The sequence below is a fragment of the Colletes gigas genome, unplaced genomic scaffold (assembly GCF_013123115.1).
Source record: "Colletes gigas isolate AHSC1104 unplaced genomic scaffold, ASM1312311v1 Colletes_gigas_Sc00007, whole genome shotgun sequence".
In the NCBI taxonomy this organism is placed as follows: Eukaryota; Metazoa; Arthropoda; class Insecta; order Hymenoptera; family Colletidae; genus Colletes; species Colletes gigas.
This window is the reverse complement of record NW_025106636.1, coordinates 7,720,810-7,741,429: the sequence shown is the minus strand read 5'-3', so window position 1 is coordinate 7,741,429 and position 20,620 is coordinate 7,720,810. Positions and strand designations below refer to the sequence as shown.

The 20,620-nt window shown below is 47.0% G+C and overlaps 1 protein-coding gene across 4 annotated transcripts in view; it reads left to right on the top strand.

The window, feature by feature from the left end:
* The window catches only part of LOC122396432 (spectrin beta chain, non-erythrocytic 5), a 55,370-nt gene that overhangs the window by 33,144 nt on the left and 1,606 nt on the right, over positions 1–20,620 (top strand). For 3 of the 4 annotated variants that reach the window (XM_043394818.1, XM_043394819.1, XM_043394816.1), the window contains exons 4-25: positions 5,875–6,100; positions 6,185–6,462; positions 6,621–8,241; positions 8,310–9,295; positions 9,370–9,686; positions 9,769–10,146; positions 10,214–10,879; positions 10,945–11,230; positions 11,828–12,046; positions 12,115–12,557; positions 12,859–12,912; positions 13,033–13,438; positions 13,503–13,703; positions 13,779–15,485; positions 15,577–16,054; positions 16,133–16,911; positions 16,979–17,347; positions 17,432–17,851; positions 17,932–19,885; positions 19,971–20,108; positions 20,201–20,275; positions 20,554–20,585. In XM_043394818.1, the coding sequence (XP_043250753.1) occupies positions 5,875–6,100; positions 6,185–6,462; positions 6,621–8,241; positions 8,310–9,295; positions 9,370–9,686; positions 9,769–10,146; positions 10,214–10,879; positions 10,945–11,230; positions 11,828–12,046; positions 12,115–12,557; positions 12,859–12,912; positions 13,033–13,438; positions 13,503–13,703; positions 13,779–15,485; positions 15,577–16,054; positions 16,133–16,911; positions 16,979–17,347; positions 17,432–17,851; positions 17,932–19,885; positions 19,971–20,108; positions 20,201–20,275; positions 20,554–20,585 (12,033 nt within the window). The remainder of the gene's footprint in view (positions 1–5,874; positions 6,101–6,184; positions 6,463–6,620; positions 8,242–8,309; positions 9,296–9,369; positions 9,687–9,768; positions 10,147–10,213; positions 10,880–10,944; positions 11,231–11,827; positions 12,047–12,114; positions 12,558–12,858; positions 12,913–13,032; positions 13,439–13,502; positions 13,704–13,778; positions 15,486–15,576; positions 16,055–16,132; positions 16,912–16,978; positions 17,348–17,431; positions 17,852–17,931; positions 19,886–19,970; positions 20,109–20,200; positions 20,276–20,553; positions 20,586–20,620) is intronic. The other variant, XM_043394817.1, reaches the window with a different exon arrangement.

The window sequence follows — 20,620 nt, the reverse complement described above, 5'->3', positions numbered from 1 at the left end:
ATGTTGGATCCTTTTGCTGCAGCTGTAGCGTGACTAGTAGGGCCTGCAAACGACCACCTAGTTGCAAATTATCAGTTAGACGATGGGATCGTCCGTTTTTGCCGGGGAGCAACATCGTGGCGGCACCGGGTAGTTAAGGCTGGGATAAATGAGCGCTGGCAGGCGAGTAGAACTCGCCGATCCGGTGAATGTTGGACGTAGGAGTCGCATTCCACGCTAAATGCATTAAGAATGCTATTCTCATTCCACCGGCTTCGCGGAGTACCGTGCACCATCGACGGTGTTATGGCAACCCCGATGGTATTAATTTCCGCGAACATTTCCATTAGTACGCTGCAATTCGTGGCGAGCCACGTTGAGCTGATAGAAAGTCAGAATGAGGATGGAATATGTAGCTGTTCAGTTTGCGGAATCGAATGTTGCTAAATTCGAGTCTTCGTATTGTCTAAAGACAATTGAAACATCCGAGATGAGAAAGTCTCGATTTGCTAGATATTAGAGTTGCTAACTTAGCGTTCGAAGCGATCAGAATTGGTACAAATAATCTAGACGCAACCCCAAGCTAGGAAGACTAATCGCAGAGTTTCCAGTTAACGTGTCGCAATCGGCTCTTCCATAATTACGTTTTATTGCCGTAATTTTCTCCGGTGACCCAATATTCTCCACTGCATCCTCTTCCATCGATAAAAATAAGATACTTAATATCTGAAACGAGTGTCCTTATAAGCGGATCGAGCATATAACGGAGCACGCAACTAAGCGAAATGACTGAATGGATGATCCGATAGGTATTACGGGACGCGGTATCTTTAAGGACATCGACTTGCTTAAGTAGGATACCGGGAGCAACCTGTTTAACGAGAAAATGGTGCGGAAAGTCGTCGAAGATCCTTGGACGGATTAATTGATCGCATGCGCGCTCCAAGTGTGTCAACGTTTTATCCTATTTTATCCGTGGGTTATAATACCGATAGCAATCTCCTTAATTAATTTACGAAGCCGGTGAGCCCCCCAGTCCGGAGCGAAAGTTAATGGGTGTCGTATAAATGTTCTATTTGAAATGAAATTAGCGCAATTACAACGGAATGAAAACAAGGAACACGCTTCCTTAAAAATAAACGCGTGAAGCCTGAAGGATGCATGTCAAAGAGTCGATGGAACTGAGACCCTGGAGTAACTTATACGCAGTTCCTTGAAGGGGACTGTTACAAACTACCCTAAAGCCTCATGACCTACATCCTGTATACCTTCTATCGATTCCTGCATCCTGTCAAGAGGCCGTTCAAGCATCCGGGACTAAAGGGGATGTTTACCTATGGAACAAACAGATGTCTATCTTTACCGACGCCTTTAGCGCCTAAAATATCGTCAAAGGGCAGACTCGGGGGGCTAGAGTTTGGAGGGCAACTTATCAGATTGCGTAAGAGTCCTCTTAAACTCGAAGTGCCCCGGGGTTACCTCCAGACACAACACGCTCGAAACGTCTGTTTAGAGTATCCCTGATGTAACCAAACCCCCGGTCGCTAAAAACGCCCGTCCGAGCGTCGTTCTCATTAATTCCGTTACGAGCAAAAAGCCCGCACTTGGATGCTCGCTGAGAGGCACTCGAGTGCCGATGTACCCGTGGCCTGCAACAAGAAGCAATCGTCGAGGAGCCGGGTACCGGTTATTTAACGCCGTTGCCTTTATGCCACTTATTGGCTGGCCGTCTCGTTGCACGAGTTTTAACTGTACCCCACCCTACGGTCGATGTAACAGTACCGTACTCTCGTCTTACTATGCAGCCCGTGGCTCATTCATTATTCATACGCCGCTGATACTCGGTTTATAACGTGAACGTATGCAGTTCGGTCGTCTGAAAATTCGAAGGTTGATCCCTGCGCCGGTTTAACGGATTGTACGACGCAGGCTGGTTGGTATCGCGTGGCAATAAAGATAATCGCCGGGCTTTGCTCGCCGAATGACTTTTTAAACGACTTCTTTGGTTGGACCCTTCGATCGAGCCCCAGAATTTATCGCTCTACCAATTTACACGCCGGTGGAGGAGACGCGACGTATCGTTTGGTAGCAATGGGATAAGCAAATGACACTTGACCCTGGTGATATCGCGAGGTACCAGGACAGATCGATCATCCTAATCGCCAGGTTCATAATTGGCAAGAACTATGGTTCCCAAGCATAGACAAAGAGATTTGATCAGATCTTGTATGAGATATGAACTTGGGAATGGTGATCTTAGGGTCTTCTTAACTTGTAGCCTCCTCGGCCATTTCTATGAGTAGTTGTTTAAGGAAACACGTGTGTATTTGACTGGGGTCTTTGGGAGCATTGATTACCACCTATAAGAAAGATATGCATCGTTTGGAATTGCTCAGAAACATGATCCCCTGGTTACTTTGAGCACAGTGTACTTTGAAAGCCCATCTCGCCTAGACTTGTCTGCCAAGCATGATTGCTGTGGTTCGCGTGATAGAATCGTAACTATCCCTGCGCCATTCAGCCGCCCCTCTATCGCTCCACTTCCCGATAAATGTTTACGACGGTTGCTCTTCAAGTTTTAATGATACATTATCCAGTAAAAATGATGAATGGAACGATCGTACCGCTAACGCCTGCCTCGAGGCCCATTATGCAGATCGAAGATCTGTTATTATCGAGTGATCACCTCCGATGTGCTCCTGTAGATCGCCGCTGTTATGCATACAACGCGTATCGTGGCTACAAATTACGAAAAAAAACACATTTGCCGTCGCATAATATGCATGGCACGACCGTTTGTTTACTTTCCAGGGACTAATTATGGGGTAGCGCCAAGAATCATTGATTCTAACTCGTTGTTTTCTACAACGCTCGATGTGGTCGTTGATCTCTAACAGCAAAAGCGTATTTGTCTTGACAAATTTCACGAAAAACGAAAATATTTATTTGGGGTATTTAAATTTCCCCGCCAATTATCTGTCGATAATAAACTATTCGCTGCAGGTAAATTACCGACTGTGAGAAAAAGGAATTTCTCGATTGAACAGCGTCGATGCAATATGCAATTCGGTACAGACTTTCTACGCATAGTTTCTAGAGAAATTTACGTGTACCGAATGATTTCCCATCGTAGTTTCATAGACCTTACACCTTATGAACTTTCGTGGCCCGATCTGACTGCCATACCGACCTGAAAATTCGTAGTTGATTTTAACGTCCTCTTCTCATGAATGGCGGTCAGTTGAGAAACTATTCACTGAATTAGCGTTGATGGGCAGGCAGTTGTAACGTGTGTGTAAATACATGCTAGATGACTATGGGGAAGGGATTGAAATTCATTTCGAAATCTGTTGGTAATGTTGCGAGTGACACGAAAATGGTAATGGGGTTTCGAGACCCCATAAAAGTGGGCCGAAAAAATACATTAGGTGAAAGATCTATTCTTATACCTCGTCTGGGACAATACTTTAGACTCTTCGATGAATCAATGAGAATCAAAACTATGCATCGAACAAACCAAACAAGTAGTGAAATATGGAAGGAGACCAAAGAAGTAAAAGCAAGATGAAACCCCACACTCAAGCCCAACAGACGCTCGAAAGTCGAAAAAGAAATTAGAAAGGGGAGATCCGGAACTCGCTCACTAATGGTCACTAATGGTCAGCACTGGTCACCAAAGTTAGCCTCAGGCAGAAGAGTTAAAGGGGTGGGGAAGACCGTCCATGGCGAGTTCACCAATCAATTAACAGTTAACCGTGCCTTCGACCGAAAAATGAATATTCCACGCAAAATGGTATTAAAAACAATTATTTATACAACCCACCCTATCGAGCATTATTTTAACTATTGCCTGATGTTAATTAATAATTATTGCAAACAGTAGGAATGAAAATATGGCCAAATTCGAGGAGGCTGAAGGATTCTTTGAATTTCTAACGAGAACCAAGATCTAAAGGCCCAGAAAAATGGGCCGAAAAAATACATTGGGGTATACTACTCGTGTACCTCGTATGTGGTATTTGTTCCCCACCAACAATTTTGCGAACTGCGTCGTCACATGTGGGCCAATTTGTCCTTCATGGTGCGTTCGTATTTACCTACTGTCGATTATGTTTCTTTTACATTCCGCGTGATGTCAAGCGCCCTGGAAAGAACAATAATTTTCATTTCGCGGCGGCCTTGATAGACCGGCACAAGTGATCGGACGACATTCCAGAAGTAGCGAGAACGTCGCGCTTCAGGCACGCACTACGATTAACTATAATGTAGTTGATACCGTGAACACGTTTCTTGGCCCCCGAGCGTTTCTTCGGACCCTAATCGTTCATGAAATTCGATGAAATGCGTAGAAATTAATCATGGCGCAACTGTCTCCTGGAAGTGCTAATGCATCACCTAATGACACATCAAATAAACTTACTGTCACAAGTTATATTATACTGGATTATGATAATAAAGCCAGTAGAAGATAGCACCTTACAGAATTCATTTACTTCCTCTGTATGATAGCACTGTTTCAATGAACTATAATTAGGTATGCCCAATGACATAACAGTGTATGTACTTTTTAATTTTACACAACAGTGCCATCATAAAACCATCCTATGAATATTATAATAAAAATAGACTAATTAGAGTAGATAGTCTAATGTAATACACCTGTTCGCTCGTTATTGAGGAGTGCTGTATAATCAGGTGTGACTAATGGCCTAACAGCGCATCCATTTATTAATGTTTATGACACTACTATCTCCCCCCTTCGTAATTTCTTACCACATTACAATTACTCCACACCGGTGGTCTAACCCGGTTCATCTATGGTCAATTTACATACACAGTATTATTTTAATATACCACAATCATTCTATATGATCAGAATGGAAATTATAATGCATTAACTTTCAAATAAAAGAACACGTAATTTCACTATAACCTCTTACATTAAATTATTTGTAATATGTAAATGAAATATACACAAGCTTGCTTAGTTTCCTTGTTGTTTGAGAAACTGGGGGTCCCCGACTCATGGACATCCTGAGGCCCCTAAATGTAGTGCCGGATTCTTACCAATTACAACCCCATGGTGACCACCCTCTGATCATGTGAAGGGGGACTGAGAACCCTTATGAGGCATCACAGCCCCCCCCCCAAGGAATGAGGTGTTCCACAGTGCATTCAACTGTTACACGAATATTTTTCCCTGTTTCTATTGTAATAAGCACAGACATGACCTGACACAATACATCTGATTTCTCACTTCCAATAACCGCATTATCATATTCCGAAGGCCGTCTTGCACTTCTTACTTTTCACATGACGCAACCAGGCGATGCATGTTTCTATTTTATCATAGAGAGATACTCATCCACGTTCCCTCATACACAGCCGCCTATTAAACTCCACTGTTTACGCAACGATACCCATAGCCAACGTGCATTCCGCTCTTTTACTTGTTCCCCCCGTGGCCGTGCACACACGTGCACGCTGGAATGCGAATATCATTGTACCAGAAGTCCACCAATCCCTTCTCGTAAATTCTGCGAGCGTATTATGCGGTTGCATTCACCTGATACAACTGTGCTGGGAGATCCTACATCGGAGCGGATAGGCAATATCAACGTAGCCTAGAAGGAGGCACCTGGCAGATCAATGAATATTTCATTGGAAATTACTGTTTATGCGGGGAAAGTCAGCCGACCCATTGCTTAAATCCTCATTATGATACTTGCATAAACATTTCCAAATGGCATCCACGGCGCATGACCTTTTTAAAGCTGTCCATTAATCAGCTAATTCTGAATTCCGTAAATAGTTGTATCCGGCTCGTTACATTACTCCTTTACGGGATCGCAATAGCACAGATCCTAATCTTGACCGCTTTCTTGCCATCTGCAGGTCCGGCTGGAGAGCATAGGTGCTGAGGACATAGTCGATGGAAATCCAAGGTTGATACTGGGATTGATCTGGACGATCATCCTCAGATTTCAGATTCAGGAAATCGAGATTGACGTGGACGAGGAGAATGACAGCAGCGAAAAGAAGTCCGCCAAAGACGCCCTGTTGCTCTGGTGCCAGAGGAAAACCAATGGCTATCCAGGAGTTAATATTCAGGATTTCACTGGTAAATGAAACTTCTGTGTCAGGAATAAAAAGCCTGTTTCGAACAATATAGAAGCGTATAACATGCATGTGTTGTTTGTTCCAGGATCCTGGAGAAGCGGTCTGGGTTTCAACGCCCTCATACACGCTCATAGGCCAGACCTGGTCGAGTGGACGGACTTGCAACAGAATAAACATATCGACAACCTCAACTATGCCTTTGACGTGGCCAATTCCGAACTTGGGATTCCACGATTATTGGACGCGGAAGACGTTGATACAGCACGTCCTGACGAGAAATCTATCATCACCTATGTCGCCTCTTACTATCACACCTTCGCCAGAATGAAGAACGAAATCAAGAGTGGCAAAAGAATCGCAAATGTATGTAAATTATACGTAATTTTAATCTTTATCCCATACTCGATAAATCAGGTAAAAACTAAGTTTCAGTCTACCCGATTATGTGTCAAATATTCCCTGTTTGTTTTTAATATTTACCGAAGTTTGTCGAAAGCCTTTAAGTTGCTCGATGTCTGTAGATTGTGGGACAAATGATGGACGCCGATAAGATGAAGATCCACTATGAGAAGCTCACGACAGACTTGTTGGAATGGATCAAGATGAAGATAGGAGTTCTGGAGAACCGAAACTTTCCCAACTCCCTAGAAGGCATACAACGTGAATTGCTAACTTTTAAGCAATACAGAACAGTGGAGAAGCCACCCAAGTATAAAGAGCGATCCGAAATAGAAGCTTTGTACTTTCACATAAACACCCAATTGAAATCGTTGAACCAGCCAGCGTTTACGCCTCAGGAGGGTCAATTGGTGCACGACATCGAGAGGAATTGGGTGGAGCTAGAACGGGCAGAGCATAGGCGAGAGGTAGCCCTGAGAACCGAGCTTCTTCGTCAAGAGAGGCTCGAGCAATTGAACTACAAGTTCGAAAGGAAGAGTATACTCAGGGAGGGCTACTTGAAGGAGATGATTCAAGTGTTGACGGATCCAAGATACGGTAGCAACTTGGCGCAGGTGGACGCCACGGTGAAGAAGCACGAAGCCATCAGCGCTGACATCTTGGCCAGAGAGGAACGGTTTCATGATTTGACAAACATGTCGGAGGAGCTTGTGAGAGAGAACTATCACGGCTTGGAGAGGGTTCAGGTCAGGGAACAGGAAGTACTGCAAAGGTGGAAGGAGCTTCTGGCCCTCTTGGACCATCACAAGTCCAACCTGGTTGCCCTGAGTTCCCTCACGAGCCTGATGCGAGAGATCGACACGACTTTAGCCTCTATTCAAGAACTCCAGCTGTACTTCCAGAGCACAGACGTTGGGCCACATTTGCTGGGAGTCGAGGATCTGTTGCAGAAGCACAGCTTGCAGGAGCTACAGGTGACCGCCTTGGGAGAGACTCAAAGGAGATTGGGCAGGCAAGCTGCTCAGCATTTGGCGCAACCTCAGAGCAAAGAGGTGCCTCTGCTTCAACAGAAACTGGACATGCTGAACCGTGCCTCTGACAAGCTGGTGGAGTACAGCAAGGAGCGCAAAGCTCGCCTCGAGGACGCTAGGAACTTCTACCACTTCCTCCAAGACCACGAGGACGAAGAGTCCTGGCTGATCGAGAAACAGCGAATTTGCAAGGCCGGGATCTCTGCTAAGGATCTGCGCGCTGTGATCTCGCTGCAACAGAAACACAAGGCTCTGCAGGATGAGATGAAAGTACGGAGGCCCAAGTCCGAACAGCTTTGCGACGCTGGCCGTAAACTGATCGCGGATAGCCACCCGTCGTCCCTGGAAATTCAGAACCGCATCGATTCGTTGCAAGAGCACTGGAAGGTCCTGGAGGAGTTGGCTGCGCTGAGGAAGAAGCAGCTGGACGACGCCGCCGAAGCCTTCCAATTTTACGCGGACGCGAACGAAGCTGACTCTTGGATGAACGAGAAGATGGCTCTTGTAGCTTCTGAGGATTACGGCGTGGACGAACCGAGCGCCCAGGCGCTTCTGCAGCGACACAAGGACCTGGAGGGAGAGCTGAATGCTTACAAGGGCGACGTGCAGTCTCTAAACATGCAGGCTGAGAAGCTTATTAAATCTGGAATCTCCACCCTTGAGCTGTCTGCTGATTCGGAACCAGTCGCTGAGCTGGAACAGGAAGAATGGAGTAAGTTATATTTTACAACCTGTAAACTTAGAGTAACACTCGTATAAACCCTTCTACTTCGTTTTTAGGCAAAGAAATAAGGTTGGTCCCTCAAGACGAGTGGGTCGACGAAATCGTGGAACGAATGGAAACTAGAACGGTCCTTGAGGACAGACTGGTGCCCCAGGTGAAGAGTCTGTATCCGTTCAGTGGTCAGGGTATGCAGATGGTGAAGAATGAAGTTATGTTTCTGCTGAACAAAACCAACCCGGATTGGTGGAGCGTCAGGAAGGCCGACGGTACAGATGGTTTCGTGCCAGCCAAATACGTATGCGAGTTCGAGCCCAAGGTGATACAGGTTCAGGTGAAGAGGCCGGAGAAAGTTCGAGTGACGCAGAGAGTGAAGAAGACGAAAATGGTGAAGCAAATGGTTCCGGTTAGGAGGGTCAAGTCCATAAAGTCTACCGTGAAACCGATCAAGCGGAAGACCGCTACCAGCGACGGCGACAGCGTCGAGAAACGACAGAAGAAGATCAACGACACTTATGGCGAGCTCCAGGAGTTGGCAGTTAAGCGGCACGCGTTGCTGGAGGACGCCATACGGCTGTACGGCTTTTACCGCGAGTGCGACGACTTCGAGAAGTGGATCAAGGACAAGGAGAAGATGCTGAGAGTCGACGATCCTCGCGACAACGTTGAAACCGCGAAGAGGAAGTACGAGAAATTCCTCACCGACCTGTCCGCGTCGGGGAAACGCGTCGAGGCCATAGACGCGGCCGTCGACGAGTTCGTCAGACAGGGACACAGTCAGTTGGACAAGGTGAAAGCCAGACAGAGGCACATCCATCAACTCTGGGACCATTTGAACTGGCTGAAGGCGCAGAAGGAGAAGAGCCTGGAGGGGGCCTCGAGCGTGGAGTTGTTCAACAGGACTTGCGACGAGGCTCACGATTGGATGCTGGAGAAGATTACCCAGCTGGACACCGCGGAACTGGGGCCTGACCTTAAAACGGTGCAGGCTTTACAGAGACGACACCAGCACTTGGAGAGGGAGTTGGCACCCGTCGAAGAAAAAGTACGATCGTAATTTTTAACAAAATTCTATTATGGGAAGGTAAATCAGAGATCAAACTACATTTCTCGTTCCAGGTGAGGAAAGTGAACTTGTTAGCCAACAGCGTAAAGAGTTCTTATCCCCATGAACTGAACAACGTAAACGCCAGGCAAAACGAGATCAAGGAGCTCTGGAACCAGGTTCAAACCAAAGCCAAGGAACGGAGGTCCAGGTTAGAAGACGCAGTTGGCCAGCAGATTTTCATGAACAGCTCCAAGAACTTGATCAATTGGGCTGCGGACGTGCAGGACACTATGAAGGTGGAGGAGCCCGTCAGAGACGTTGCTACCGCCGAGCAGCTTAGAAAGCAGCACATGGAGTTAGGAGAAGAAGTAAGAACGCGGGAAGACGAGTAAGCATTAGAATCTTTTACATTCTTTGTGACCAGAGCTACTTGCCATTTGCATTTCCAAGCACATCTTCTGTTCTTTCAGGTTCAGAGAAGTCGAAGAACTTGGGAACCAACTGCTTCATCGTAATCCAGCTTTGGTCGATGTCAGCGAACGCTTAGATAAATTGCACGGTCTGTATCAATCCGTGACATCCAATTGGATGGCGAAGGAAGCCTGGCTCCAGCAGTGTCTGGAACTACAACAATTCAATCGGGAGGCTGATCAAATCGAGGCTACCACCAGCTCTCACGAGGCATTTTTAGAGTTCACCGACTTGGGGGAATCCTTGGACGATGTGGAGGCTTTGCTTAAACAGCACGAGAAGTTCGAGAATACTCTACACGCGCAGGACGACCGATTGAAAGCCTTCAGCGACACCGCGAACAAGCTGATCGCTCAGAACCACTATGACAAAGATTAGTAAGTCCTTTCATATTGATTGCTTAGGTCTGATCTACGGCTAACCCGATCTAAATGTTGTGTGCAGTATCAACGAGAGGAGAAATCAAGTGTTGGCGCGACGAATGGGAGTCAAAGAGGCTGCCCAACGTCGTCGAGCGGCTCTAAACGCCTCGGAGCATTATCAGCAATTCTCGGCGGAGGTAGACGATCTGCGTGACTGGTTAGGCGATAAAATGAAGACCGCGTCCGACGAAAGCTACCGTGACCTGAACAATCTCGAACGGAAGCTTCAGAAGCACGAAGCTTTCGAGAGGGAGCTCAGAGCCAACGAGGGGCAACTGAGAGCGGTCAATAAAGCTGGGAAGGCTCTGATATCTGAGGAGAATTACAGGTCGGATGACGTAGGCGAAACGTTGAAAGAGCTGAACGATCAGTGGGAAACATTGGTAGCGTTGTCTCTGGAAAAGGGACGCAGACTGAGGCAGGCTGCCTGCCAACATGGCTACAATCGTACCATGGAAGATGCTAGGTTGAAGTTGGAGGAAATTGAGAATTGCTTGCAGAGCAAGCAAGTAGGAGTAGACCTCAGGAGTTGCAAGGAGTTGCTGAAGAAACATCAAACGCTCGAGAGCGATATGTGTCAGTGGGAACAGAAGGTGGATGATCTTGTGGCCATCGGTGAAGAGATGGCTCACGAGGGGCACTTCGATGCTGCGAACATACTGAAAACTAGCCAGGCGACTCAAAGGAAGTACGTGTTGCTTGGACACTTTGTTAATATTATGTAATTCGTCTGTTAATTCCATTGGGTTATAGGTTCCGTAGTTTGAAGGAGCCAGCCAAGAGAAGACGAGAGGCGTTGGAAGAAAGTTTACGCTTCCATAAGTTTGGTTTCGAATTGGATGCGGAGCTGCAGTGGATAAAAGATCATCTTCCCCAAGCATCTTCAACGACCCTTGGACAGAATCTGCATCAAGCTCAGACCTTGCATAAAAAGCACAAAAAGCTCGAGGCAGAGATTGCTGGACATCAACTCATGATCGACAAAACCTCAGCTTCCGGACAGGCTCTGATCGATCAAGCACACCCGGAGAAGAAAAAGGTAATAATATTTACTATAAAACTATGTTGTATATATGTTTCCAGAGGAAAAGAGAATATACATGCCCTCCTTGTTCATCCTATATTGTTATACAGAGAGTTTGAAATAAAAATTTATGATTTTTGCACAGTTTGGACTGTTACAAGAATATTGGGTCTACAGAGGTAAGGTTGGCACAAATGCATGAATGGTGTTGTTTCATTTAAAGAAAATAACATTGTAATTATTCTCGAGTATTTTTCAACAAAGGTCTTGATACGAATTTTTTTTATATTAATATTTCAAAACAACAGAACAGCTTCAGTGTTGCAAGATGCTTCCAGACAGATTTTTCGTACGTTCAGCTGCGAACAAGAATCGTGAAAATTTTTAACGCATGCATGTGCTTGTCTTACGTGATTTATCTCAGAAACATTAATGTGTTTTTCTTTTATTAACGGTAGAAATTTGTTTTATTTAATTCGTTCACATATAAGAAAACTATTAGTGAAATTTTACTTCGTAAGACTAATATGTCCTTTATTTCTATTTAAGTTTGCATATAATGTTTCTGCTCTGCTTAATGCAATCAAATTATGAAGTTCGATTTTTGCATAGATACGAGAACTATGCGACGAGCTCGACGACGCGTGGAGAGATTTGCAAGAGAAAGCAGGGGAACGAAGCAAAGCGTTGGATCTATCGTTGAAAGCACAAGAGTTTTTCTTCGAGGCAGGTGAAGTTGAAAGTTGGCTGAACGAAAAGAACGACGTTCTCAGCTCCACTGATTATGGCAGAGATCGCGATGCCGCTACAAAACTGTTAACAAAGCACAAGGTACGTTCACCTTCATTTTTTCTAACAGAATTAATGGAACAGATTCACGAAACAATTTAACGTTCCAGGCTGTCGAATTAGAACTAGATACGTACAACGGTATCGTAACGGAAATGGGGCATACAGCCACTAGCATGATCAATGCAAAGCATCCCGACAGCAAAGCGATAGCAAACAAGCAACAAGCAATCGCCCAACAAATGCGGGCATTGCAAAGGCTGGCCACAGTAAGGCAGCAACGTTTAATGGAGAGTATGTATCGCCACGAATACTTCTTAGAAAGTAGAGAGTTAGAGCAATGGATCAAGGAGCAGGAACAAGCGGCCGGATCCGAAGACTATGGCCAAGACTACGAACACTTGCTAATACTGCAAGCTAAGTTTAATGACTTTAAGCATAGAATAGAGGCTGGTTCGGAGCGGTTCAATCAGTGCGAAGAGCTGGCTAGGAAATTGATCGCCAACGAGAGCCCTTACATTCAGGACATCGAGAAACGCCAAGAACAATTGGGGTAAGATTTTCATATCATAGATATTTCAGTCGAGCACATAATATTGAATCGAAAACTCTGGAGACTCCTAAAACTTCGACTCTACTAAATGCATGTTCAACTCTTTGAACTTATTTCTAAATTCCACTGTGGTATTGGCACTTCCTATTTGGTAGTAAATTGTTAGATTTTAATATAATTGTATATTATGGAAAAATGGTAAACGGGTAATAGAAGTATACGAAGTATAGACAATGCAATAATGATCAAGTATTTTGGTGTTGGGTTGCTAACAGTCTTTTTGTACATATATTTAACGCAGACAAGATGATGATGACCCTGTAAGGCAAGTGCAGAAGCAACGTGTTGCGATGGAGTGAGTACACATTGGAGAATTTTTAATATGCTTAACTTGTGTATATTATATGTGTGATGATATCTTCTAGAAAGAAATGCGTTAATGAATAGAAACCAATATTACTAAACTTTTCATTAGGGAATCTTGGCAGCACCTCCTTGGTCTTATTCGAAATCGAGAGCAGAGACTGCAAGCAGCGGGAGAAATTCACAGGTTCCATCGCGATGTCGCCGAAGCTTTATCGCGTATACAAGAAAAGGAAGCAGCCCTGCCGGAGGATCTAGGACGCGATCTGAATTCCGTCTTGGCACTGATCAGACGCCACGAAGGCTTCGAAAATGATCTGGTGGCTTTGGAGGCACAGCTGCAAGTTTTGGTCGAAGACGCGTCGCGATTGCAAGTGCACTATCCGGGCAACAATGCTGTACATATCGATCAACAACAACAAATTGTCGTTGCTCATTGGGAAGAACTGAAGGAGAGGTCTGCTCATAGAAGAGATCAGTTGCAAGCAAGTTGCGACTTGCAGCGATTTTTAACTCAGGTATTGACTCATTGAACTCAATTTAAGCAAATCCAGAAATGTAATTTGTTAAATGTGTTTCCAGGTTAGAGATTTAATGAATTGGGCAGCCGGGCTTCGTGCCACGATGTCAACGGAGGACAAAGTGAGAGACGCGGCGAGTGCACAGCTCTTGAAGGCTGAGCACGAAGCGCTGAAAGGGGAGATCGAGGCCAGAGAGGCCAGTTTCAGTTCTGTTCTTGATTTAGGCGAAGCCATGGTTCAAACTGGCCACTATGCAGCCGTGGTAAGTTTTTCAAATACATGGCTCGTCTTTCTACCTACTTCCTAGATGCAAGAAACCATTTTATATCGTCCACAGGAAGTGGAGGAGAAATGCAGTCAGCTGCTCGACGAGAGGCAGAAGCTTCATTCTGCCTGGCAACAGAAGAAGATTCATCTGGACCAGCTCATAGACCTACACTTCTTCCTACGAGACGCCAAGCAACTGGACAACTTGTCGACCACCCAGGAGGCTGCTTTGAGCGGCGACAATTTTGGGGACTCCGTGGAGGAGGTGGACGCACAGGTCAAGAAACACAACGAATTTGAGAAGCTCTTAGTGACGCAGGAAGAGAAGTTATCGGCCCTGCAGGAGCACGGTAACAAACTGCTGGCGCAGAATCACTTCGATTCGCCAACCATAGCGAGACGGTTGAGCGAGGTGGTGCAAAGGCGAGCGAGGATCCGAAATCTCTGCGAATCGCGACGAAACAGGCTGGAGGCGGGCTTGTTGCACGCGCAGTTTGTCAGAGACGTAGCGGAGGCAGAGTCTTGGATCGGCGAGAAGCAAAAGAAGCTAGAGGCAGAGGCGTCGAAGGGCGAGGTGTCCAGTTTGGAGGACAAGATCAAGAAGTTGCAGAAACACCAGGCGTTCCAAGCAGAGCTGGCGGCGAATCAGAGCAGAATCGAGGAGATCAAGGCCAAAGGAGAGACGCTGCTCGCGCAAAAGCACCCGGCAAGTACAGAGATTCGACAGCAATTGGACAACCTGCACGCGTCCTGGAGGAAGTTGCTGCTGGAGTCTGGTAACCGTGGCAGAGGCTTGGAAGAGGCGCAGGATATTCTCGAATTCAATAACCAGGTGGAGAAGATCGAGGCGTGGATACGTGATAAGGAGATGATGGTCCAAGCTGGCGACACTGGTAAGGATTACGAGCACTGCTTGAGCCTCCAAAGGAAGCTCGACGACGTGGACAGCGACATGAGGGTGGACGACTCGAGGATAAAGACGATCAACGCTTTGGCGGATAAGCTCATCAAACAGGGCAGGGATAACGAGTCCAAGGCCATCCAGCAGCGACGCGACAATTTTAACAGCAAGTGGAAGGGCCTGCAAGGAGCGTTAAGTGCGTACAGGGAAACGTTAGCAGGAGCGCTGGAGATCCATCTGTTCAACAGGGACATCGATGACACGAGTCAAAGAGTCATCGAGAAATCTGTAGCCATGAACACGTCGGACGTGGGCAAGGATCTGCCTGCTGTCGAACACTTGCAGAGAAAGCAGGAGGCGATGGAACGCGATATGACTGCCATCGAAGGAAAGTTGAAAGATCACAAGGCGGACGCTAGAGGCCTGTCGCAAAAGTACCCGGACAAAGCACCCCAAATCAATGGCATTCTGTCGGAATTGCAGTCCAACTGGGACGATCTACAGCGTCTCACTCAGTATCGCCGCGAGGCGTTGAATCAGGCCTACACTCTGCACAAATTCCAAGCCGAGCTACACGAACTGGAGCTCTGGGTGGTGGATACGATCAAACGGATGGACGAGTCCGAACCACCGACGACGATATCCGAGGCTGAATCTCTGTTGGAGCTCCATCAAGAGCGGAAGGCAGAGATAGATGGCAGGCAAGACACGTTCAAGGCCTTGAAGGAGCATGGACAGAAGCTTCTCGCCATCAACGAAGACGTGAAGGACAACCTGGAGTATTTGGAAGAGTTCAGGCAGGGGCTGGTTAATGCTTGGGAGAGTAGAAGGCAAAAGCTGACGCAGGCTCATCAATTGCAGTTGTTTAAAGAACAAGTAAGTGTTGAAACGGCAACTCTTAATACAAGTTTAATAAAAGTCACTGGTAACACTCTTGAGCTAATGATTTCTGCGTTATTTGTTTTAGGCTGATCAAGCTGATGGCTGGCTAGCAACGAAAGAAGCGTTCCTCAACAACGACGATCTGGGTGAGTCCTTGTCGGGCGTTGAAGCGTTGTTGCGCAAGCACGAGGAGTTTGAAAAGATGCTGGTATCGCAATTGGGACGTGTCGAGGAATTAGAGAAGTTCGCGAACGATATCTTGTCTGAAGAGCACGCTGATGCAAGTATTATAAAACAGAGACTAGTGTCCGTCTGTGCTCGAAGGGATAAGCTGCAGAACAGCGCAAGAGCAAGGAGGAAAAAACTGTTGGAGAGTCATCATTTGCATCAGTTCCTTAGGAACATATACGAAGTTGAGGGCTGGTTGCATCAAAAGCAACAGGTGGCTAGCGACGAGAATTACAGGGACTCGTCGAATTTGCAAAGCAAGATACAGAAGCACACTGCTTTTGAGAGTGAGCTGATGGCCAATAAAGGACGAGTGGCGGCAGTGGTCAACGAAGGTAAACCCTAACTTACATTCTGCAAGTTCTATACAAACTAGAAAAGAAATATTGATTTTTAATTGTATTTTTCATCAGGTGAAGCACTAATCGAAGAGAATCATTACGCTTCGGACAGCATACAAGAGCGTTTAGAAGAATTGGAAGCGGAATGGCGTCTCCTGCAAGAGACCAGCGAGCTGAAGAAGAACAGATTAAACGACGCCTATCAAGCTTTACTGTTCGGCCGTACTTTGGACGAGTTCGAGACGTGGATGGACGAGGTGGAGACTCAGTTGCAATCGGAGGACCACGGGAAAGATCTGTCCAGCGTAGCGAACCTGTTGAAGAGACACACCAATTTAGAAAACGACGTTCTAGGGCACAACGAGGCCTGCGAATCGATCAAGGACACAGCGACCAGTTTCCAGAAGTCGAAACACTTTATGTGCGACGAGATACAAGACAGGGCGCTGGTCACCATAAACAGGTATCACAGCTTGCAAGAACCGATGCAGATAAGAAGGGACAACTTGGAAGACGCGAAGTTGTTGCATCAGTTCGCGAGGGACGTTGAGGACGAGCTACATTGGCTGTCAGAGAAGGAGCCTTTGGCTGCTAGCAACGACTTAGGCAGTTCGTTGACCACTGTGCAGCGATTGCAGAAGAAACACCATGCTTTGGAGGCGGAGTTGATATCCAGAGAGCCCGTAGTGTCGTCCCTGGTCAGCAGGGCCACGATCATGGTGAGAAGCGGTCACTTCGCGTCGGAGAAGATCGAAAAATTGTCACAGGAACTGCAAGAGAAGCTTTCGCACCTTAGGGATTTAGCCAGCGTGAGAAAGCTGCGCTTGCTTGACGCCGTCGAGTCGCAAATGGTAATTAATAAATTGGTACAAGTTCACTTGGTCTATGAAATGGTGTTTTGCAAATTGTTATTTTCAGTTCTACGCCGAGGCTGCCGAGGCTGAACAATGGATAAAAGAGAAACACCCACAATCGACGTCTATTGATTATGGAAAGGACGAAGATTCTGTTCAGTCCTTGCTGAAGAAGTTGGAAGAGATCGAACGAGACTTACTAGGTTTCGAGAACACCATTTTGAACCTCAGAAAGCTGTCGCACGGATTGACGGAAAGGCACCATTTCGATAGCAAGAACATCTCGCAGAAACAGACAGAGATCGAGCAGAAGTTCAAAGAATTGCAGAAACTGAAGGACTATCGATTACAGCGACTGAGGGAGAGCGAGAAGTTCTTCAAGTTCATCAGGCAAGCGGATGAGGTGATCGAGTGGATCGGAGACCAAACGACGGTAAGTCCCAGGAATATAATCGGTCTTCGCCAATTGATCGTGATGGTAGATCGATATCGACGGATGGGAATAAATTTGTTCCAGGTCGCAGCTTCTGAGGACTACGGTCGTGACGTGGAACACGTCGAGCTTCTAATCCAGATATTCGACAACTTTCTAGCAGGTTTGACGACCAGCGAGGGCCGTGTATCGGCAGTCCTCGACGCAGGACAGAAGCTGATGGAGGAGAACAACCCAGAAAAGAACAAAATACTGATGAAGATCGAAGAAACGAAGCAACAGTGGGAGGATCTGAAGGAATTGGCGCACGCGCGTCAGGACGCGTTAGCGGGTGCAAAGCAGGTGCACATGTTTGACAGGACAGCCGATGAAACTATCTCGTGGATTCAGGAGAAAGAAACTGCCCTCAGTTCTGATGGTTACGGTCACGATTTGGAAACGATTCAGGCTCTAGTGAGGAAGCACCAAGGATTTGAGACCGATCTGGGTGCCGTGAAAGAGCAGGTATTCCAACAGAAAATATGATATAACTTATTGTAAGTGACTTTCTGTTTCCAAAACGAGTTTGATGATTGTATTGTTAGGTCGAGTTGCTGATGGATGAAGCCTCCAGGTTGATCGAATTGTTCCCGGACGCCCGTATACACATAGACGTGAAGCACCAAGAGGCTGAAGCAGCCTGGACCGAGCTACTGGAGAAAGCAGCCCAAAGGCGAAGCAAGCTGTCGCAAGCAGAGCAGTTGCAATCGTACTTGGGCGAGTACAGGGACTTGATGTCCTGGATAAACGAAATGGTGGCCAAGGTAACTGCCCCGGAACTGGCTCGCGACGTGCCCGGCGCCGAGGCACTGATATCCAGGCACAGCGAGTACAAAGCGGAGATCGAGACGCGCAACGAGGCCTTCGACAAGTTCTACAAGATCGGCCAGGAACTGATAGAGCAGGGACACTTCCTGGCGAAAGAAATCGAGGACAAGATATCCGTGTTGCGGTACCGTCAGCAGTTCCTCAAAGACACTTGGGAGCAAAGGAGGCACATATACGAGCAGAATCTGGACACGCAGTTGTTCAAGCGAGAGGCCGAAACGCTGGAGAACTGGATCGTGAGCAGGGAGCCTATGCTGCACGATGGGAAGTTTGGCGAGACTATACCGCAGGTCGAGGAGCTGATAAGAAAGCACGAAGACTTTGAGAAGACCATCGAGGCTCAGGAGGAACGATTCAGCGCGCTGAAGCGTATAACCATGTTGGAGCAGGCGTTCCAGAAACAACAACAGGCGGAGATGGCGGCGAGGCAAGCGGAGAAAGAGAGAATAGAGCGCGCCCGTCTCGAGGAACGGAAACGCAAAGAGGTGCAAAGGATAACGGAAGAGAGGAAACGCGAGGAGGAACGAAGACGACTGTTGGACAGCCCTCATCGTAGCGTCCACGACGACGTAAACGGCACGACCGAAGAACACGAGTCCATCAACAAGTTGTCGCCTCTGAAGACTTCGAACATGTCCGACAGCTTGGAGTCGCCGTCGATCCAGAAACCACACGGCATGTCTCACGTGTTCGGCGAGAAATTGAGAAGAACGACGCCGGACATCAAGAGAGCCGAAAGCATGAAAGTGGACACGAAGAAACCGAAGAGGACGCCGAGCTTCACGACCAGGAGGAGGACCCAGAGCTTCCGGAAGCTCCAGCGTATGGAGAACATGGATGCCCTGCCCCCGGTGGAGATCCAAGGCTTCCTCGAGAGGAAACACGAGCTGCAAAGCGCTGGAAAAAAGGCTGCCGTGCGTTCCTGGAAGCAATACTACACGGTACTGTGTGGACAATTGTTGTGCTTCTTCAAAGAGATGGAGGACTTCTCGTCGAGCAAAGCAGCCACCGCCCCCATCACCATCTTCAACGCCATATGCGAGAAGGCGGACGACTACACGAAGAAGAAGAACGTGTTCAGGTTGAAGTGTACAGACGGATCGGAATTCCTGTTCCTCGCTCCTAGCCAGCAGGAGATGGAGGACTGGGTCAACAAGATATCCTTCCACGCCAAGTTGCCGCCCAGCTTGCAGCTTCTGAGTTACGACGAGTCGCAGAAGGAGGGTTTGGAGAGGTTGCAGAACGTGTCTGTCGAGCATGCCGACGACAACATGTCCACCGGTAGCAGCCACGCGTCTACCCCTGAACTCGAGCGAAAGAATTCTGTGATCAGACGCGACGTGTCCAACTCCTCGAGCAGCGTTCAAATCGAGTTCCTTCAGATGCACAGACAGAATCAACAGAGACGAGATCCGCAGAACAACGCCGAGTTCATAGCTACTCCTAGAACGGAGCTGCACCAAACGCAAACGGAGTTCCTGCAAATGCACAGACAGCAGCAATTGATGGCGCAGCAGCAACAGTTGATACAGCAGGAACAGCTGGCGAACCAGAGGGATCAATATCAATCCAATTCGGGAGAGAAGCCACCGATCCCGCCGAGAGGTGCTCCGCCCCCAATTCCTATGCGTTCACCGAGTTCAGAGGCTTTGCCCCAATATAGACGCGAGGGTATGTTAATTTACAATTGCGTCTATATTCTGTACTCTTTGGTTAACCGATAGTTAACTTTTGTTTCTTGAACCTGTTCGTGCAGATGTTGAACACGTACAAGGGAGACCTAGCTTCTACCAACAACGTAGCGCAACACTGAACCATAACGGGTCTGGTCAGTACACGTCTAACGCAACCTGGCATAGACAAAGTAGCGGTGACATCACCTCTCAACATCAAGGTACTATAACTACTCTTGGGAGAACACTTTGAACGCGTGTGTGTATGCGTAGGTCCCTTTTCCAACAATAAAAGTTGATCGTTATTTTATAGAAGTAGCACCTCCCTTGCCATCGAGTGCCCCTCCACCAACCAGAATGGCTCAGTGGAGTGCTCCTCACGATCCTGGTTAGTCGTTGTCAATTGTTTGTGAAATCTTTCGTACTCGACGCTCTTGCATGCTGCGATACAACATCCCCAACACGTTACGTGTTTCTCTTCTTGCTTATCCTAGCCTGCGTACCTAGCTGCTGAGAACTCGAAGAAACGTCTAACACTCCTTCTTTGTGCTAACATATTTCATTTTATCTATATACGAGAGTTTGATCACACGAAACTTCAGCGATTATTATTTTTATGTAAGAAACGAACGTCGAGAGAAACATGGGTATTGTTTTCTGTTACAGCTTATGGAAATGTCCCAGTAAATACCAGACAGGTAATTATCATTTTGCTAAATTCCGACATAGCGAT